The sequence below is a fragment of the Dipteris shenzhenensis genome, chromosome 4 (genome assembly GCF_047967505.1).
Source record: "Dipteris shenzhenensis isolate YYH24624 ecotype China chromosome 4, Dip_SZ_1.0, whole genome shotgun sequence".
NCBI classification, from domain to species: Eukaryota; Viridiplantae; Streptophyta; class Polypodiopsida; order Gleicheniales; family Dipteridaceae; genus Dipteris; species Dipteris shenzhenensis.
Window position 1 is genome coordinate 57,809,983 of NC_141599.1, and position 22,407 is coordinate 57,832,389.

The 22,407-nt window shown below is 46.8% G+C and overlaps 1 protein-coding gene across 4 annotated transcripts in view; it reads right to left on the reverse strand.

Moving 5' to 3' along the window:
• Positions 1 to 22,407, reverse strand: part of LOC147903105 (S-adenosyl-L-methionine-dependent methyltransferases superfamily protein) — a 146,412-nt gene that overhangs the window by 61,721 nt on the left and 62,284 nt on the right. For 2 of the 4 annotated variants that reach the window (XM_087374189.1, XM_087374190.1), the window contains exons 3-4: positions 15,121 to 15,171; positions 14,889 to 14,988 (exon numbers count right to left, since the gene is read on the reverse strand). In XM_087374189.1, coding sequence (XP_087230315.1) covers positions 14,889 to 14,988; positions 15,121 to 15,171 — 151 coding nt within the window. Of the gene's footprint in view, positions 1 to 14,852; positions 14,989 to 15,120; positions 15,172 to 22,407 lie in introns of all 4 variants that reach the window. The other 2 variants (XM_087374186.1, XM_087374188.1) reach the window with 1 other exon arrangement.

A 22,407-nucleotide genomic window follows, 5' to 3' on the forward strand; every position in this document is an offset into this window, starting at 1 on the left:
TAGGAGCCTTCACAGAGTGTGGCAACGTTTGTCTAGGCGTCTACTTTCTGAAAGAGAAATCTGAAGTGTTTTCCAGATTTCAAGAATTCAAAGCCATGGTAGAAAACCAAACAGGCAGAAAGATCAAGGTCATGAGATCAGATAGAGGAGGTGAATACATGTCTTTAGCATTCATGAACTTGCAAAAATCATGGCATTCGAAGACAATTCACATGTGCAGATACTCCTCAGCAGAACAGCTAACTACTTGCTTAATCGGCTTCCTACCGAACCGATACAAGGTATGAATCCTTATGAAGCATTCACTGGACACAAGCCATGCATTGGGCATCTCTGCATATTTGGTTGCATAGCATATGCCCACATACATGATGATCATCGCAGGAAATTGGATGCGAAGTCATGCAAATGCATCATGGTTGGCTACAGTGAAGAAAGCAAAGCATACAAATTCTCATTCGAGCAAGCCTCACATGTCCGAACTAGTCCCATAGATCCTTAAAGGTCTCAAGAGGACTTTAATACAATCATATCATCTCTCTCTCTCTCTCTCTCTCTCTCTCTCTCTCTCTCTCTCATATAGAGTCGGGAGGGATCGAACTAGAGAGCAGCCCCTCATTATCAGATTCAGAGATGCCCAGGCACGTCTAGCTGCCCTCAGGAGGAGAGGGACACTCAGAGACCACCCACAGATTTCCATGGACGAGGATCTGACTCAGATACAGGTTGAGGAGCGCAAGGCGCTCATCCCTCAGAGAGATGCAGCCCGAGCTCAGGGCAAGTGGGCAGTGATCAGGGATGGCAGACTCATCACAGGCACTTTGAGGCGTGCTCCCACAGTGCTTAGAGATGACAGACCAGCAGATATAGCCCCACCTCCACCTCCTGCTACGACCGCTTGATGGGACAGGGCCCATGGGACACACCACCCGTCAGATAGTCTACGCATCGTTGTATGGAACTGCAATGGTTCTTTTACAGCACAGCCAGGCAATCTACGGGGGGCATTCTTTGGGAGAGATATCATCTTTTTCACGGAGACACACGAGAGTCCAGAGAGACCTTTGCCACGAGTGACAGGGTATACATGGAGATCTGCCTTCAGGCAGCACACTCGAACATTTGGAGTGAGAGGATCTGGAGGAGTGGCCATTTTGTACAGAGAGCATCTCGATCGGATCATCACAGTGGAGAGAGCGGATTCACATGCCCGATTCTTGTGTATACGCATCTGCCGCAGAGCCCCTCAGCGAGATCTTTTTATTGCAGTTTGCTACTTCCCCCCGGCGTAGTCGATCTATTCTTCCACTGGACCAGGCCAGTCCATATTTGAGGATCTCTCAGCGGACATTGCAGATTTTTCACATCGCGGAGAAGTCATCCTTTTAGGAGACTTCAACGCGAGGACCTCAAACAGACAGGCCCTCACTTATGACTTCATGGAGGAACCGGTCATACTCCCAGCATTTCACGATGATAGCCTCTGTCGGACTTCATCAGACTGCACAGTACAGCCCACAGATCAGGGACTGGAGCTCCTCACCTCGCACAGCTCTCCCGTTCTTCAATCGGTGGACTGCTGCACGGACACTCTCTGGTGTGAAGAGACTAGATGAAGCTGGCCTAGGGGAATGGGATAAATCGATGGCTGGCTGATCTGGAACATCGTATAGAGCTGAAGTGTATGCAGACCAGACACGTGGATCTGTGAGGGGGCTCTGAGACTTCGAGCGGAGGAATTTTCTCCAGAATTCCTTGGAGTCACAGCTGAAAAGCAAGCTTCTCAGCTCCTCCTCATTCCGGGCTAGAAATTGGCGTTTCTTGTGCCTAACCAACCACTTGTAGTCTCTCTTGGTTTCGGCAAGGAGGGGAGACTTCTCCTTGGTCTCAAGGTGAAGTTTCCTGCGGAGTTCCTTACACTCCTCGTCATACCAACCGTTGCAAGGAACAAGACCAACCGGTGGGGGACTAAACGAATGACATGTGGCAGGGAACGACATGTGAGCGGCAGAAACGAGTGAAGTATGTACAAGTTCCCACCGGTCTTGCGTGGATGGTAGAGCATCTAATAGATGAGGACGGAGTAGGCGGCTGAGGTTCTGGCTATATACATCATCGAACTGGTGGTCGAAATGAACCTCGTAATAGGGTTGGCGGTCATGATAACGAGGGGGGGGTGGGTCATGGGAGACATTAGTCAAAGTAAAGTGGATGAGTGCATGGTCGGCAGAGGGCATGAAGGGGCTAACAGTAAGGCTATGGATGGAAGGGACTAGAGTCGGGGGACCTATGATGTAGTCGATCACGCTAGTACCACGCCCAGAAGCAGAAGAGAATGTAGGCATGGAAGACTGTGGCCACCTGGACAAGCCGTTATAAATGACTCATGATGGATTGCAAGCGGAGTATGTAATCCATGGGATTGATGCCTTAGATTTTGTTCTTTCCCGTCTCTTCAATGAGTCTGTTTGTACAGGCCTACCACAGTCCTGGTTAGGCAATACCATAGTACCTATCCACAAGTCGGGGGACCCTATGGAGCCGTCGAATCACAGGACCATCATGATTGGCCACGTTATGGCCAAGATCTATGCATCAGTTTTGAAAAGCTGTATAAATGACCATGCCGAGATGACAGGACTCAGAGCCAGAGGGCAGGTTGGATTTCGCAGGGATCATTCGACACTTGACCACATCCTCACACTCAGGGCACTGGTAGAGGAGGCGAAGTCACGAAGGCAACGGCTTTATTGTTGCTTCGTGGACTTCAGGAAGGCATTTGACACAGTTCTGCGATTCAGATTGTTTCAGAGGATTCGCCAGATGGGCTTTAGTGGAGAGATACAGTGGGCTATCATGGCTTTGTATGAGAGGGTCACTGGTCGGGTTCGGACACGTGAGGGGCTCTCAGAGGAGGTATGCAGCACGATTGGGGTGAAGCAGGGTTGCCCGCTCTCTCCTACTCTCTTTGCATTATATATTGATGAGCTAGAGATGTTTATACAGATGACAGGCGGTGTGGGCTCTACTCTCTTAGGATCCTCCATCCCTATCCTCCTGTATGCGGACGATATGGTTCTCATTTCCTCTACTGCTCAGGGCCTCCAGGCACATATTGAGGCACTCCACAGGTTTTGCCAGGACAGGGGGTTGACCGTAAACCTTGGCAAGACCAAGGTTATGGTTTTCAACACCTCTGATCGTATTTACAGCACGGATGAGTTTTGCTTCACATATGACGGACAGCCCATTGAGCTTGTTAGAGAGTACACTTATTTGGGGGCAGTTTTCAGGGGACCGGTTTTCACCATGACATATGTAGCACGAGATAGGATTAGTAAAGGGTATGCTTCGTTGGCTCATCTTGAGCGTCAGTGTTTTCAGTCCCATTTTCAGCATCCCAATACGAAATCCTTGCTTTTTGATACATTGGTGAGACCAGCTGCGATGTATGCAGCTCCTTTCTGGGCAGGAGACCTCGGCGCTGCAGATTGGAGACGAGTAGAGAGGTTACAGATCATCATGTTCTCTCGGCTCATTAGGGCCAAGGCTACAGTTCCGCACGAGATCATGCTAGCAGAGTTTGGAGCTACTCCCCTTGCATTGGATGCAGCGTTTCAGTCGGTCATGTATTTGCATAGGGTTAGGGAGTTTGGAGACTCAGCAGCAGGCAGAGCTCGGTTGCCATGGTTAGCACTTGCATCTTCTATGGAGTTGGCACGATCTAGGCCCCGATACTGCTGGTACTTCAGACTCACTAGGTGGCTCACATCTCTTGGACTAGACATGGATAGACTGCCTCCCTTCCGATACAGCATAGATGCCCCTCATCTCGAGTTGACTCGCCACGAGCTTAGCCAGGTCACGAGAGCAGACTTGCTGCAGCTTCATACGTATCGCACTTGGATTTATCCCACGCAGCTTCCGACGAAGATGGCCACATATCGTGACCACTTCCTTCGGATCTCAGAGGATGGATTTGTCATTCCACCAGGCTATACAGGTATCCACATGTCCCACTCACTGAGGATTGCCCTTGGCCAGCTTAGAGTCTCTTCGCATCAGCTCGAGATAGAGGCTGGTAGGATGCGACGCATGGAGGATGGACGGCGACCAAGGCCGAGAGACCAGGATCTGCCCTTGTTGCACCATGGGAGAGGTGGAGTCAGAGGAGCACTTCATTTGCAGATGCCCGCTATATTATGAGCTCAGAGGTAGATTCCACTGTCTCTTCACGGATGGCTTTGGACCTCTCTCACGAGTGATGGACTACGAGGATCAGCATTGCCTAGCTCTTTATGTCAGGGAGGCCACTATGCTTCGACGAGACTACCTCAGAGACCATCAGCACAGACCAGAGCGTGATAGAGCCCAGCCTGATAGAGCTCAGGCACACGCTATACCAGAGGACAGAGACCAGGAGGAGCACGAGGAGGTCAGAGCTCACACAGGACACATGCCTCCACCCTGTGGATGTACATATGAGATGGTTTGTAGACGCCGCAGGATCTTGTTACATAGGGGACGTACTCGTCGCTTCATCTCCAGACGATCCAGGATGATGGCAGCTTTTCGGAGGAGACTTACTCATGGAGATCTCGCCCCACCAGCCGCTCACCTCACCTTTGCTCAAATTTGTACTCTCATAGCAGGAGGCAGAGTCGATGGACAGGATTTCCAGTATTATTTTGGTTCTCAGACTCCATGACACCTGGACTTGTATCTTTGCATTGGCATATTGTACTCATCCCCCCATTTTGCACCCGGGGCGGTTTCCTTGCATCTAGTTTACTTTGTATTTAGGCTCAGATTTGACATTATGTACTTTCACTTGCATTGTATTGCGTAGCACTAAGATGATATTCGACGATGCCTCTTCTTTGTGGCACGTTGATTTTGTGCTATCTTGTATGCAGAGTTCTTGATGTCCCATGGGCCCATTTTGGCCTTTAGTGGACAATAATACACTTTCTTTCTTTCTTTCTTCTCTCTCTCTCTCTCCATATTAATCTATCATAAGTTGTCAATCAGTCAATTGTTAGTCCATCATTTGTCGTCACTCTTTACTCGTCAGTCAGGTTGTCTGTTTGTAGGTTAGTTGTCAGTCTATCGTTAGCTATTAGATTAGTCAGTCTAGTTTGTCTGTCGTTATCAGGTTTTGTTGCTTGTTTTTCAATCATTTAGTCACCAGGTCAGTTGTTTAGTTGGTAAGATCTTTAGTTTCGGCAGTTCGCAAGTTAGTTGTTAGGTTGTTTAGTTAGTCCATCAACGTCAAGTCTCGCATAGAGGAGAAGGGTAGGGGGGAGGGAGAGAAAGGGGGGTGAGGGGGCTCTTTTCTTTTCCTTACTCTAAGCTAGGCTGAGCCCTCTTGCCCAACTCAAAGGTTAACGTGCAATTGGAGGATCAACCCAAAAAACAAGGGCATCAAATGGAACATTCCAAGCCAAATAAATTTGGTAATATGAATCCAACAAGCAGACGTTTGTACTCGTCTATAACCCCTCTTATCCTTGTTCCCTTAGAGAACCTTACGAGAGATGATCTCACGAGCACATAAGTATTTTGGAACCCCAAGAAACAAATATTCAATATACAACGCAAGATATGAGGCTCGAATTTTTAACTTGGCGACAATGGAAAGGAAACTACAATAAATACAAAACAAGGACAAGCAATCAGTTATTGAAGAGGTAATACAACAATATAATATGTCTCCTCCTGCACCACAGCTGGTGGTTCTATCATTCAGCACATGATCAACACTCAAATGAAGTCCATGGAAATGATCGCGGCAAAAGTTTATAACAAAGTTAACAAAGTGGAGCTTCATAGAAGATAAAGAAGATCTTATAATGCTTTGTCTCTACGAATTGGGGTATCGGCAAAAGGACGGTATAATGTAGAGGGAGGAAGATAAGTTCAATAGCCTCGTAGAAAAGATACCTAATTTGGGGTGGCATAATGAAGACATATTTGAGGTTCTTCAACAGGGGCCACATGCTAGTTTTTCTGCAAAAACAAGGCAGCAAAGATGAAGATTCTTAAACAAACACAGATTGAAAGGCACAAAGTTTTGGCTATCAACGGGGCTCACTCAGAGCGACTGTCATCATAATACAAAGTGAAATGTGCTCCAAGGTCAATGTGGTTTCCTCCCTCGTCAAGAGCGAGGGAGCGAAAGCATGAAATCAGATATAAAATGTTGTCGGTGCCCTGTGGATGCAATCCTATGCTGTCTCCTGGTCACGACTCTACGCCTAACAAGGGCGACTCACCCCTAGAGGGAATGTCCCCAAGTGTAACAGAGAAAGAAAGAAATAAAAAAGTATTAACGTTCGTGGAAGGCCTCGCAAGCCTATGGGACAAGGTACAAAGTATACCAAAAGGATGATCTCATACAAGCCTCAGTGGGCTGGAGCAAAGGGCGTACTAAGGCCCTTGCTGAGTGCTAAGACTGCTAAACTGATAAACTGATAAACTGAAAAACGGATAAGATGTTAAACTGATAACTCTGCAGAGCTCAATAGCTCGAGCAAAATCAGATATAACCCGGAGACTAATCTGTCGTAGTGGGGTCTCCCTGTGTCGGCGCATCTCAAGTAGATATAGCCCAATGCAGACCTGGTCCTAGAAGTGAGAGTGTGGTGAAGCCACTCCCCTCCTGATAGGGGCAATGGTATCATCCCCTGATCTCATAATAGGCTGGGCAGACACATAAGAAATGCTCCTCTGTCTCAGTCACTAGAGATCCTTATGATCCTATGCTTTCCGGTTGTGTAGCCGACGAAGTGCAGCCTGCACATTCTGAGTGGTAAACAATTGACAAGTGGTGAGCCTGGGCATAGAGGGCATGCCCGGTGGTGTCTGCATCTGGACATCATAGAGGGAAGACCCTCATGATCCTATGCTTTCCGGTTGTGTAGCCGACGAAGTGCAGCCTGCACGTTCTGATTGGTAAACAAGTGACAAGTGGTGGCCCTGGGCATAGAGGACATGTCCGGTGGTGTCTGCATCTGGACATCATAGAGGGAACATGCATATGTATGCCAGACATCTGGGTCAGTGATGGGGATAAATGACTTCCCTTCCCTTAGGAAACCCCATCCAGTGGTGGTTGGGTCTCTTGCTCGAAAAGATCTAACAATCTCGTCCATCCTGTGTGTGAGAAAGGCCCGCCTCTTGCGGCGTGTCAATCGTTAAAAAATCCTATGTGCCTCAGATGGCCTAAGGTTTGCTCTCGTATGAGGTAGGCTCTCGCCTCTCTGCACTTAGTATCAAACCAAGGGTTTTGAGGCGTCTTCTCATCTCGGACTTGCGTGGATCGGGTCGTGGGAAAGGATCTGGTGGCAGCCTCTTGTACCACTAAGACAAGGGCATTCGAGGTGCGTGCGAGGTCTATGTCATCCTCAAGTAGGGCTGGGAATGCTTTGGCTAACTGACTCACGTACAGTGGGTTGAGGGCACGGTCAAAGTGGATCTGGACACGTGTAGGTGTGATGAGGGCTCTCCTTGTGGGTGGCATAGTGGCAAAGACATGGAACGCCAGGTATGAGTGATCAGCTTCAAGTGGGGGCAGGGGTACAATGAAATCGAGTATCCGCGATACAAGGGCTAGTGGGTCTAGTAGGTAGTCCACTGTACTTGACCCACTGCCATGTGGAAAACAAGTGAGTCCTCCAGACAATGGCCAATCTTTGAAGACCATTATAGATGATCAAGTCATGGAGTACCCCCAAATCAAGTAGATGTCGCCCATATCCTATCACTTGTGGAGCATCTGCGGAGTGTCTTAATATTCCTAGCTCAACTACATCTAGCTCCGGGACTATGTGGGGATCTCTGTCATCTGTGAAGTCAAGCAGACCCACCCGTCTGTCTCATGTCCGTGCATCGAAGTCTCCTAGCAGGAGGATGTCTCCTTGTCTAGAGAACTCTGTGATGTGATCATGGATCGTCTCATATGGAATGTGTCTCTCTGCGGTGACCTCTTGTGCATAGGAGGACGTGTATGGAGAAATATTGCCATAAAGATAGATCGGGCATCTAGGAGCTGAACTCGTTTCCACATGTGTCGTGCATGCTCCTCTCGCCGAACCATAGATATGAGTGGCCTCAGGTGTGATTTGAAGAGGACAACTACCCACCCAAAGCCTCGCACTCCGCTATCTCTCCTCAAGTCCCTCCTATGACCAGAGTCATTACTAGAGATTTCTTTCTTTGTTTTTTCATTCTTTCTTGCTGGGTGACCTAACAACATGACGCATGGTCGACTGCTGGCCAACTACCAAGTGTCAATCAACCTACTAGTTGACTATTGATATTGACTGCTGACTGCCATAAGGTGGAGCTGCAGGCCCTGCATTCTGTCCTTGACCTGATCTGCTAGCTGGGCGCCTGTTCTAGTCACCCAAGATGATTTACCTCAGCTGACCTATCCTGCTAGACAGCTGCAGATGTCGCAACCCAAACCTACATTTACCATTTACCAAGAAGTTTATCAATGGGCAGATTGCATGAGCAGATATCAGTGGACAGATTACATATATCAGTGGACAGATTACATGTCATGGGACATATTGGAGCTTGATGATTATTGGTTATTTTTATTGCATTTGTATAAATATTTAAGCTCCTTTATTGTCATAAAAAACCTTGTAAAGCCTTCTATGCTATTTTTTACATTTATTGTCATATGAAGCACCTTGTAATAAACCCGACCATCTCGACCATTCACTATTTAACGAGTATCAGTGGGATGCATAAGTGGATATCATGTGGGCTGCATAAGTGGATATTAGTGGAACAGTTTTTAGTGGGTAGATTGCATCAGTTGGGTATCCTGTGGCCGTCTGAGCCCTGATCTGCCCTCTTGCCACTTTACTGACATTTTGGTTTACATATGTTCACAATTGCAGCCAAGAAGCATTTTTATAACATTTAGCTGCCTCGATCCTTAGGTGATCTACGGCCCTTTAATAGTCCACGATAATTTGCATGAAGCGCCATTGGTTTGCAAGGGTTAGAGCTTTAATGAGGGGGCCACGCGGCATTCCCTCATGCATACCTACCCTCTTTCTTTCCTTCCAAGGCCAACGTACGTTTTTTTTTTTTTTCCAAGAAAAAGACTTCTATTAAGTAAGAGAAAAAACCCGCAAGAGCAAGCTCAAAGCGGAATACATCATGAAATCATAAGGATAAATAAAAAATCCCCTCAGAGTGAGGTGGAAAACAACCAAGGCTGAGGCTGAAAGTGCCACCTCAACCCTGTAGTAGTCTCAGAGAAGAAAGGAGAATCCTTCCATTACCTGAAGAAAGAAGCCCTCCTAGCTGAGGCCTGCATACCCGTCCATACGGCCATCAAAGTATGTACGGTGTCTGTCCAGATACTAGCCAATGTGTGTGAGAGGCATCGAGGGCAAGTAGGGTCGGCTGACTGGTCTTAATTGCTGGCTGTACGGAAGAGGTACACATCCCAAGGCTGATTGTACGGAACATTCATCGCTGCTGTACGGAACAGGCCTGCTGTACGGATCAGTTATTACGCATCCCAAGGTGTGGTTATTGCTGTACGGACTGTAATCACACAGCCCAAGGCTGTTTTGGCTGTTTGTACAGCCCATTTAGACTCCCCAACGCTCATGGCTAGCTGCTCACCTTCTCTCTTCTACCCGTGATCCTCCTGCTCTTTCTTTCTCTCTGATTCCAGCCCGTTATCTCTCTCTTCCTTCCCTTCTCCTAGCTGCCAGTTCCTCCCGCTAGCCACTACACTGGATGTGTTGCTTCTGGAGGTGTTTCGGAGCTGGATTGAAGTCAATTGAAGCTGGTTTGAGTTCTCTTGTCGCTATCCTTTTCATGTGATTGCATTTGGAGATTTTTCAGAAGTGTCTGGATGCTTGGTCATTAACAGTTGGTTACAGTCTTTGTGGAATGCTTGGATACCTTTACAGTTGGTCATGGACAAATGGTGAATGCCTTAGCTTTGCCTTGGCACTTGGGTGCTAGTGTGTGCACTAGGATAGAATGCAGGTTATAGCCAAGGTTTAGCTTGGACAATGGACTTGCCCGTGGGGCAGAGCACAAGGGTGAGCCCTTGTTGTATGTACCAATTTCATTCCTAAAGAAATAAATAAATACCGGAAGGGGCGCCAAGTGTTTGGGGCCAGTGTGGTGTCTTGTACTTGATTTCATTGAGCAGGGGCACTCTAGCCTCCATCCAGTTATTTCTCCAGTTGTTTCTAAGTGGTATTGTTTAAAGTTAAGTGGTTGGAAATGATGCAATGTGGCTGTGAGTAATGAATATGCAATGCAAGTTATAGTCTACTGCCCTTTAGGAAACTGAAGGCCAGTTTCACCCTCCTTTTCAATGGCCTTATCATTGGACACACCATCGAGCATAGATCAAACCTCTCCTAAGGGAGAGCAAAGGTTTTGCTCTGGCTGTGGCCAACACAATGGGAGATTGGTTTTCTTTCACAAAGTTGCATCCCACTTGCTCATAGACAAAGAGTTTGAGTGTGCGACGTAAGCTAATTTATTGGAGCTCTTCCAAACTCTCTTCAGCATGGCTGGCCCTTGTGGCCAACCAGGTCCTCCTAGCAATAGCCTAGCACATAGCCTCTTGGTCTTTGCATTTCATAGAGGATGCATTGGACAGCTCAAGTGTTTGGTGCGCAACTTCTTGTGGACAGGACTCGATGGCACTTAAAACACTAGAGCCACGTTCGATTGGCAGACGATGATTTAGTACTAGGAGAAGGAAAGACTTGGCATCATTGATCTAGAGATGCAAAGTAGGGCCTTGCTATCGCAAAGATCTTGTAGTCAGTGTCCAGAAGGGTGATCACAAGCCATTGTTGGATATCTACACAGTCTCCCCCTTGATCGACTAGGAAGCAACCTGAGTCGAAGATCTCATGGAGGTCAACCGTAACGGAGTATGAATGACCTCCCAAAAGCACCTAAAGAAGCATGAATGACCTCCCAAAGCACCTAAGAAAGATGGTATCATGCCGTCTTCTGCGGCAGAAGGGCAAGCAATGGCACCTCCCATCTACTCACATTTACTCCAAGCCCATGCCAATCGGCATTCCCTTCAAGTTCTTGCAACCTGGGATATAGTTTCCGCGCACATTCCTTCAGTGGTCACCTCATGCATGAGTAGGTAGGGGGTGATTCCTCTTTCACATATGAGGAGCCCTTGGAGGCGCTCATAGAGGGAGATCGATACAAAACCGCACTGTTTGTGGCAGCACAAAAGATCTGGCACAGGGCTCTTCATATTCGGACTTAAAAGATGTAGCAAGACTTCACTTGGGGCATGGCAGCCTGGTTGACAGAGGGGATTCATGCCTATTCAATCGAGAGGGTTTGTCAGCATACGGTATTGCTAGACAAAGGGTCTTTCCAACCAAGGTGAAGAACTCTATTCCTCAATCTCGTCAGCGGCCTATACACTGTTCAAGAGATGATGTCCAGCATTACTGCGTGGAACATTTGGATCGCCCATTGCAATCTGGTGATTGGAGGCCAACAGGTGCCTCGATAGGTTCTCAGCCAAAAGATGTGTGTATATCTGCAAGGCTTAGCCTGTAGGTATATTCTACGCATTCATGGATCGAGGCATCCAATCGTTGTATAGCCCCCTACCTTGGTTGTTGGACCCTCTTTCTAAGATTCCCTAGGCAGTAGGTTCTCCAGAAGCACGCTAGACAACAACAAGCACTTTTATATAACTTTCTTGCATGGTCAGCTCACATGGATAGCTGATTTGAATGGTTGGTTTTCCCTTGAGCATTGATAGAACGCACTTTTCAGAGGGGGGGGAGAGAAAGAAAGAAAGAAAGAAATTTTATTAGAGTCTTCGGAAGACCGATGGGTCTATGAGACTGAAAGAAAACCTGACACAAATCACAGTAAGGGTGGAGCTACTGAAACGAGCATCATCACCCATGCTGAATCCTAAGTCTGATCATACATAATCAAATACATCTGGATGTAACAATGAAAAGAAAAGGACTGGTGGAGCGGAGCAGAATCCTCCGTATGTCATGTCCCCCTGGCTGGTGCATAGCTGGTGATGGGACGCTGGTGCCCGTCAAGGGGTGCCGTGCATCTCAGTCCAGGAGTGCATCTCAGTCTCCTGGACGAGGCTCGACGCAAGACCAGAGCCACTGTGACTCCCGTGGGACGTATACCGGGTCTAAACAATGACGGGAGGTCCCCCAGAGTGATCTGTGTCCCCTCGATGTCTCGTGTGTCGTGCTGCGATCGTCGGGTCGGGGTCTTTGTCACGTCGGCAACTAGAGACTGGACGATCAATGTCACTCGATGGGAAGAACTCTGTGATCTTGCTCTGAGAGGTGTCTGATGATGTGACCAAGCCCCGTCGCCTAAGTAAGTACTCTCTATATCGGATACCCTCGTGAATGAAGGCCGCGAGGCATCTCTGATCTGGGTAGGCGAGGAATCTCGAAAGGAGCCCGGAGCCGTCTTTGAAGAGGCAGTGGTAGCGACCTCGGATCTCGTAGTACACTGGGCACCTGAAAATAAAATGCTCCTCCGACTCAACCTCCTGACAGTCGCACAGTATGCATAAGCGATGCTCCCTAGGAATCTCCTCTGCTCTGCCACTCTCTATGCGGAGGCGGTGTGATGATACCCGAAACTGTCCGATGGAGATCCGTAGTGAGTGAGGCATATGAAGCTCTGTGTACCCCGGTGGTGTGATGAATCCCTCCTCTGAAATGCAAAGACAGTAGTCTCTGTAGAAACTCAGCTTCACTGGAAGCTCCCTCGGCTCCAACCAGGTCCTAAAGGTGTGTAGCTGCAGGAGATCCTCTCGAATGACATGGTTGGTATGTGGCCCAATCGGGATGGTAAGTGGGAGTACCGGAGGGGCATCTAAACTGTACTGAAAAGGAGGTATCCTATCGATGTGGAACCCTAGTCTCACAAACCATCTGTGAGTCCATGCATACCAGCCTCGCTCATCTCCCTCTGCTGCCAACCTCATGGAGGAATCGGGAGCCAACCACGGCAACCTCTGTCTCCCTGATGTGCAGTCCCCATATGATCTAACCCGGTGTAGATATGTGATGGTCTGAAAGGCTGCATCGAGCTGGAGTGGAGAAGCACCAAACTCGGCCTAAATGATGTGATGTGGTACAGACGGTTCCCCGGATCATCCGTGAGAGCATGAGGATCTGCAAGCGCTCCACCCGTGTCCACTCTATCTCTGACATGTCAGGCCCCCAACAAGGGCTGCCATACATACCGGCTGGTCGGACCAAGAAGTCGAAGAGAAGAGCCTTGGTCCGAGGGTCCTGGAAGTGAATGAAACCCACAACAGGCCAACTGCTGTGTGGATGTCTGAATGCAGACAACCGAGTGCCATGTGACACCTAACAGGACACATTGACAGCCACACTATTACCACATTGGCATTGGCCACATCAGCACTGACAGCCAATCTGGCACCTCATCAGCCGACTGCATATGACATGTCATCTGCAAATATGAATGCCATGTCATCGGCAAACCTGTCATCTTAACACTGCCATGTGGATGTTGATTAAGAGTCAAACCATGATGCATATGCTGGGCCTGTACAGAACCCACCAATGATTGGCAAATCTGAACATTGCATGGCCATGTGCCATGTCCACAACACAGGCATGGATGGCTGAGTTCTTCATCTACCCTAATCCTCTCTCAGTTCTCGACACATGGGGGCCTTACATGTTAATCATCTAGATCTAGCCGGCTGTCCAAAGGGTGGAGCAGTGACTTTCTGACATCATGTTTATGATAGATGCTCCGTCAGATTCGCATTTCATCCCTTGAAGATGTCATGTAGACAGAGCCTGCATTGAATGCATATGAGATTGGCATCTCATACCACTGTCATATATGTTAGATGCCACATGCACTGGTACAGTAGTCATATAAATGCAATGCATAGACAACTTATACAAAGGCATCTTGTTTGTAGGAAGAAGCAAGCTTTCGTCTGTCGGAACAAGAAATTAATAAACATTTTGTTTAGTAACAACTCCAAAGACTTCTGGCAGAAGTCCCCTGAGAGGAGAACTGCTCCATTTTCCAGGTCACCGCTACTTATCTTCCCCTCCCTATTTTGTGGTCATTCTTTTTCTTCAGTAGAAAGGCTTTCTCTTCATAGACATGATGAAGCTTTTCACAACATATGACCTTACCTAAGTGCTACCCTTGAGGTGCTGGACTGCTAGGTGCAGTTCACTGAGTCAACAGAACAATGCGTTTGCATTCCTTCTCACTTTCACACGTGCTGACTGGGCTACTCCTTCCATTTTGTTGACTGTGGTGGTGTACATGCATACTGCACTGCTGTGAATAGTTGTTCTGCCACAAGATGCTACTGCCAAAAGATATGCATATCCTGAAACGTTCTAGCTAGAGTAGGAAATGTGTCATGCGCATGCAAATTCCCATGCACTGACCATTTACTCTGCCTATAATGTAGAACGAATATGCAGATATTCTGTGAAATTCATCTCTCCTATCCCATTAAAGTCACCTGTATTGCATCCAAGCTGATTGCTTCTTGAATCTGATAATTTTAAGACAATCACCTTCTTAACCTATGAAAAAGGAATTCTGAATATCTCATTTCAAATAAGCACCATTTTCTAAGGAAGTCTTTTCTCAGTTGAATGTGCAAGAAATGTCCCCAATAATGTGGACAAGCCTGCCTTCATACTTCACAGCAGAATCAAGACTGACAAGTGACTATTTCAAAATATATTGTCACATAGAACCATTACACTGTCCCCTAATATGGCATTAAGAAATAGATTAAATAACATTGCACATACCAACAACTCTTTGAGCAGGCAGCAGCTCTTCCACACCTGTAGCATTCTTCTTCATTAGCATCCGAGCCAAAGCAGCCCGTAATGAGCTCTTTCGAGAGAGGACATAATCTTCGATTCCCCCAGAAGACACCGGCTCCTGGCAGCCAAGTCTCTGTTAAATTATTGATGTAGCTTGATTTTCATGAACTAAACAATGATTTCTTCATAAAGTGTCCACGTAAGAACCTATTTCATCTATTTGTAGAAGTATATGTAGCAGACTGTATACCTTGCCAAACAGCAGCTCAAAAGTAAAAATATAGAGTACTTCTTTGTGCACCTGCTCATAATAACGTCAATCAGTTAGGACAGAGCTTACAAGCGCACAGCCTTGATCAAACTAGACGACACCTTCCAGGAAAAGAATGACCACACACAAAAAACAAGCCTATTTCAATTCTGGCAAATTGTCTCTGATGTCAAAAAACAACAGGAATACCAAGACCAATGAGAGTATGAGTTATCAAAACGAGAAAATGAACAGAACCAGAAAGTTCTCAATTCACCAAAAACTCACAACATTCGTGTACACTATGATACACTATGATATATCTATCACAATTGTGACAGTGCCAACACTTGCAGATTGAAACCTCTCAGAGATTGCTTTTACTGAGTAAACATATCTAGATGAATCCAGGAACATGCTCAAACTCATCCTCTAAAATTACAACACAGTGTGCAGTTTCAATCTCACGATAGTCACTCATACGATTGAAAACCATAAACTCCATCACGCATAGCAGGGACTAGCTACTATGACATCCCCACTGACGTCATTATTGATATTAAAGACGTACTATGCTTAACAACCTCAAAACTTACTTGTAGAGCAAAACCCAATGTCATTCACATGTCTCTATGAAGATGTTGACACATTTCTCCTAGGTGATGCAATCGACTAACTTGATATCTTTGCTCTGGAACTTCTTGCAGATAAAGAGGTACTCAAAAATGGGCCCTATCATGTGGCTGCAAGGCAGCCTGCATAAGGACCCTTTGGTGGGGCAGATGGAGCTGCATCAGCACCTGCATAAGGGCCAGCAGAAAAGGCCAGGTACTGCAGGGTTTTAATAGACCCCCAGGTGTGAATCTGGTTGGCCATTACAGGCTGGCTAGACTAATGGTCTATGAGGCTACAAACCACATTACTGGGCCTGCAATTACACGGCCTTGTCCCTAAGCCACTGAAGACCTTAACTTAGGTGCATGCAGCAGGAGTAGAGAGTACGGTACAAGACTTGCCTAGATCTAGCACTAGTGGAGCAGCATGCTGTCCACATCGCGTCAGTAGTGAGTTCTTCAACACTAAGGTAGCTCAGGATCAATTGAGTGGAAGCTTCAAGAGCAATTTAATCAAGACCTTGCATGGTCCAGAATCAGAGGAGGATGGCCTTCAGGAGATGTGACTAGTTTGCTGGGATGGCAGGCAACATCTGTATATATACACGTGGTAAGTATTCTCATTATTTATTTATGAATTCAACAGAGTGCTTTGGAATATTTGTTCTCAACAGAAAGAATGAAATTTAAAGACCCATCAGACAGCTAGCGGGAACAGCCCTTTGCAAGGCATGCGATGCCTCCTGCTTGATGATTGTAAGAGTGGTAAACTTCTTGAAGGCCATGAAACTGAAAGTCAGATGTCAATGAGGTTACCCCGATAATTTCTAATTGCAAGATGGTGGAGATTCTCATTATAGACTGAGTCAAAGACTAGTACGATTGGTAACTTGGAAGACTCAGGGTCCGAACCAAGGCTAGCTCAGAGAAAGTAGTTTTCTAGAGAGCATGGTTGATTCGGTGCGCGCACCTAACGGCAGGATTTGAATCAAATCGTACGAAGAGTTCTGGAATGCTTCAAAACGTTAGGTGCATCTGTGAACTGTTTTTTATCTTAATTAGACGCGTCGCACCGCACCTGGCAAACACCTCTGAGCCCCTCTCTCCTGCACCCCTCTATCAGCCATCTCAGCCTGCAGCCTGCGCTCTCTCAGCCCACACACTTTATGATGTATTTATAAGACTTCGCTTAGTTTCTTTCCTCTGAGCCCACACACTTCATGATGTATTTATCAGCCTTCTCTTAGTTTCTTTCCTCTCTTGGCGTCTCAATCACTATTTCATGCTGTTTAGGATTACATATGATGTTTTAGATAATTTATGTGTTTCATTTGCTTCTCTACATGTCATGTGAATAGTTTCCCTCCCCTTCCCCCTTTTTTTCAACTAATTTTCAGAACTAAAATCCTTCCAAAGCTAGCATCTAACACGCTTTGAATGCTACACACCAGAGTCAGAGTTTCAGAACCTTGGTGGAAGGGATCTATGCAGGCCCACCAATACAGTCTCTGTGCACAAGGATCAGCGTGGCAATCACAAAGATATCAAGAAAATGGTCACTACCACTTGGAGGGCCACATCATTGACCAGTTACCTAGTATGCCATCAGATAGTAGAACCTGGAGTACACCGATAAAGGGGTTTGGACCAGGTTTGAAGCACATCCTCAACGTGCTCCTAAGCTTTCTTCTCAGGGACCAAATGGAGCACATTCATTGAGGAATGGGCTGCAGCTCACATTGGTCGTTAAGAGAGGGTATTGGAGAACTCCTCACATGTAAGATCCCATACAAGGAGAGCACCAAGGAGCGACAGCTATAGGAAGATAGGGGTGTGATGAAGGAAAGAGAAGCTGCCACATGGGCAGCACTTGGGCAGTATGTTTGGACCCTTCTTGGACTTGTCCTCCTTGATTTAATTACAGATCCTCCCTCTAGGGCATATCTGTCTGCAGACAGCCATGGTGATTGTTGCCATTCATTTCGGCCACACATGGGCCCTTGCATAGGGCTGGACAGTAGCCAGCACTTGTCTCCTTTGATGGAGCATATAGGCTGGAATCGGTTGGCTAAGCTTCCAGGCCTGTATATGGGAAGGCTGATGGGCAGCAAGGCTGGGGCAAGTGTCATGTTCTGGTCCGCCAGCCAACCAAGCAGGTTGACTGACCCAGATCTGGTTGTCCATCTGGAACTTCATGCCCTATATAAAGCCCCCATTGGAAGGGGAGAGAAACAATTCAGTTGCAGACTTCTGGCAGCCATTGTGGGGTTCAAACAAGCCACAAACAGTGGCTGCAAGCACATTTGTCAGACCAGTTTACTGCAGCCACTTGCAGGGTGCACTCCAGGCACTAGCAAGGTGGAGGTGAGCAGCTGCAGAGTGCAGCAGGCACCAGCATCAAACAGCCAAGGATCCCAGCAGGCCCTAACCATCAGTATAGAGCTCAATGTTGGAGCATAAGACCTAGAGCAGAATGGTAACTGAGAAGACTCCTTTTTGGGGATCCTCCCTTAGCCACTGAAAACCTCACTTTGGAGGCATGCAGCAGAAGAGGAGGAGAGTAGAAGGTCAGGCAATACCTTGTAGCCTCAGACCTAGCACCAGTGGAGCAGCATGTGAGTCATCCCATATTTGGACATTTCTATTGAAGTGCTGGTTTCCATATCCCGCTGCCCATCTTTAGATATGATCGTTGTTTTATCATATATGCTTGTGCACATACATGGTGTAGGATCATAACGGCATTTCCTCTGCATTCTGTTGTTTGGAATTGGCCTAGCAAGCAAGGCCCATTCACAATTAATCTCTCACCAACAGTGCCACACCATAACTTTTTTGATCACTCTCTCCTTGAAAAATTAAGTTATGGAATCCTTTAAGTAAACTCAGGAATTGAGGTTCTCTCAGATATGGTGTGAAACGCTGCCGCTGCTCCCCGCTTTTGTAACCGGCCTTCAGTTACCTAAAGGGCAGTAGACTAGAACTTGCATTGCATATTCATTATTCACAGCCACATTGCCTCATTTCCAACCACTTAACTTTAAACAATACCACTTAGAAACAACTTGAGAAATAACTGGATGGAGGCTAGAGTGCCCCTGCTCAATGAAAATGATACACAGTGCACCCACTGGCCCCAAATGCCTTGGCACCCCTTACGGTAATTATTTAATGCTTCCGAATGGAAATGCTTTACAACAAGGGTTCAACCTTGCACTGTTCCTCTCTGCAAATCCTCTACTTGTCTTCAAGGCATCTAATCCCAGTGCACCACTAGAATTTCCACTGGCAAGGCATACTCAGGCATTCACTTCTGATCTGACACAACTAAGAGGCATTCAGGCATCCAAACCACTGGCAAACTGAGCTCAAGGCAGCCTCAAGGCTATCACATGCATCCACACTGTCCTTAGGCCTTCCACAGGATCACCCTTGCCTCTGGGTGCTTCCTAGAACCTGTTGGAGTCCTGAAAGGACTGCACACAACACGCATGCACTGCAAAAAGCTGCAAAGCAAGAAAGAACAAGGAAAAACCGAACCTGGAACCAACTCCCGCAAAAAATCTGAGATGAATCGGACTTCTGAGTCAAGAGATAATGAATTTTTGAATTAAGTAGACCCATTGAATAGACACATCTGTAACCTACATCGCTTAACTTCTCTAAAACTTGAAAAGGTCCATAATATCTCATGCTGAGTTTGGGGAGCAACCGGTCTTTGCCCCTCTTCTTTTTCAGCCTTGCCTTTTCAAAAACGCAAAAGAACTCAATCACCTTCATTAAATATTAATTCACTATGGTGACAATCAGCTGCCTTCTTCTGCTTTGCTTGAGTGTTCTTGAGAGCTTGTTTCACCTTTTTAAATGCCTCATCCATCCTTTCAACATACTTACCAGCCTCAAAAATCTTATCCTTAGTATGCAAGATAGGCGGGACTTTCCTGCCTCTGACTACTATTTCAAAAGGAGCTTTCCCAGTGGAAGTATGCACAGTATTGTTGTGAGCAAATTCCACTAAGGGCAAGTACTGCTCCCATTGTGTCTTATGCTGAGACACATAACATTTCAGCAAATCAGAAATAGTGGAATCAGCCTCTTCACAGACTGCCCATCTGGCTGAGGATGAAAAGAAGATGAAAATCTCAATGTAGTGCCCATATTCTCAAAGAGCCCTCTTCAAAAAAGACTCGTCATACGTGGATCTCTGTCACTCATGATACACAGAGGCATACCATGATATTTGAAAATATTCTGCATGAACAACCTTGCCAGGTGATCTGCTGTTATTGTTTTTCTCGCTGGAATGAAGTGTGCTTGCTTGCTAAATCGGCATTCAATAGTCTAGAGGCCATCATTCCCCGTAGGTGTCCTAGGAAGATCGAATATGAAATCCATCGCAATGCTCTCCCACGGTGTATATGGGATTGGCAATGGCTGCAACAATCTACGTGTCTTTTGCTGGTCAAACTTGACCTTCTTGCAGATGATGCATGTTCTGACAAAGGCATCCACATCTTGTCTCAAAGCTGGCCAATAGAAAAAGTGCTCCATTGCTTTCACTATGGCATCACTGCCTCTATGCCCTGCATACAGTGCAACATGACTTTCTATCATAACCTTTGACCTTAATTGCTTTGTGATACAAAGGCGCCCATGCATCAAGCCATCTTTGAGAGTATAATGGTCATGCCCCTGATTATTAGACAGCTGGTCATAAGTCTTGGAGAAATCCTCATCCTGAGCATACATGTCCTTCATTGCATCCAACTCACTGTGGTAAGCAATGGTTACTGTCACCCTCACGGGGACGTGAAAAGTGATGTAAAGTATCTTCGTAACTCAACCTACGCTCAACCCTGGGTTTACCAGGTTTGGCCGTGAGGGACTGGATACAGGAAGTGCACACTTCCTAGAAGTTCCTAGGGGCAAAGTCTAGGTGCACCAATAGGTCCTAGGGCAAGGCAAAGGCTTTAAAAGAGGGGTCTAAGAGTTGGGCCCAAGGACAACCAACGTTGTCCTTGATATGGGGGTTAGGACTGGAAGGGGCAAATCACAAGGAGAAGGTGCCATTTGTCATGCATGTGTATACATGCCCTTCCCCCACCTTCCATCTCTCTCCCCTCACTCTCCTAGAGGTGTTGGACGTTTTTAGTTGTTCTTGTGCAGTTTTTGAGCTGTTTGAGCTGTTTCAAGCCTGTTTTCAGCCGTTTTAAATCTGTTTTGGTTGTTCCAAGGCTAGTTCACACTTCTAGGAACTGCCAGAAGTCATTTTTTTAACTTTTTGAAAATTTTCGTACAAACTGTACGGAATCCGTACCGACGTGTACAACTGCCTCCAGTAGGTGCTTGGGGTGCTCTTTTGCTGTGCTGGACCTTTCTGCACGTGTTTCTGGCTGCGTGGTGTCTTCTGGAGCTGTTCTGGACTAGTGCAGGCTGCAGGAGGAACTTTCCCTGCTGGTTTTGGCATCCTCTCTTAGGAGGACTCAAGCATAGATCCCGAGGCAGCAGTCATTTTGGGGCAGATCTGTGGACCATCGCTCTTTCTTGTTCACCCTCCACTCTCTACCTTCATTTCTCTCTTATCCTGATTGTTTGAAGATACCTGCACCCTGCGGGGAGCCTGGATAGAGGATAGGTGCGAGGAAGGAGCTCACCCCTCTGCCACAAACAACAGGAATCGGTTCCAAGTTCTATCTTTCTTTGTTCTTTCTTGTTTTGCAGCTTTTTGCACTGCAGACATGTTGTTTGCAGTCCTTTCAGGACTCCTACAAGTTCTAGCAAGCACCCAGAGGCGAGGGTGTTCCTATGGTAGGCCTAAGGATAGTGTGGATGCATGTGATACCCTTGAGGCTGCTTGGAGCTCAGTTTGCCAGTGGTTTGAATGCCTGAATGCCTCTCAATTGGGTCAGATCATAAGTGAATGCTTGAGTATGCCTTGCTAGTGGAATTTGTAGACTTGGATTAGATGCCTTGAAGACATGCAGAGGATTTGCAGAGAGGAACAGTGCAGGGTTGAACCCCTGTTGTAAAGCATTTCCATTCAGAAGCATTAAATAATTACCGTAAGGGGCACCAAGGCATTTGGGGCCAGCGGGTGCACTGTGTACTATTTTCATTGAGTAGGGGCATTCTAGCCTCACCTTTGTTGTTGTTGAAGTTTGTTTCTAAGTTGTGCTAAGTGATTGAAGTGACTGAAGCTTGCATTGTGGCCATTTATGAAGTTTATGACGGAGTAGAAGAAGATCACTGCCCTTTTGTTTATCGAAGGTCGGTTTCAGTGGTTCCATTGCAAGGATCGTCACCATCTACAGAGAGGTCATTGACCATCTCTGAGCAGGAGGAGTAGGACGAAGACAGAGCATCAGAGAGCTTTGAATAGGAGCACAATATCAGCGGGGGTGATGACCAGCAGGATAGTGGGGCACATCCAGTTTCTTCTCAGCATGCCACGGAGGACTCACAGGATGAGGTAGATGAGGCAGAGGAGCTTGATCCCAATGCACTTTTTCAGCTACGAATGCAAAGTGTAGCGGGAGCCCTATCGCAGTTGCAACATGCTGTCACGGAGATTATGCAAGCTCCTCCCCATATGGTTGCTTCCCCTGGAAGCAAAAAGTCAGCCCAGAAGAAATAGGAAGACTCCTAGGCATGTTTCTTTTAGTGGACAGCTGTT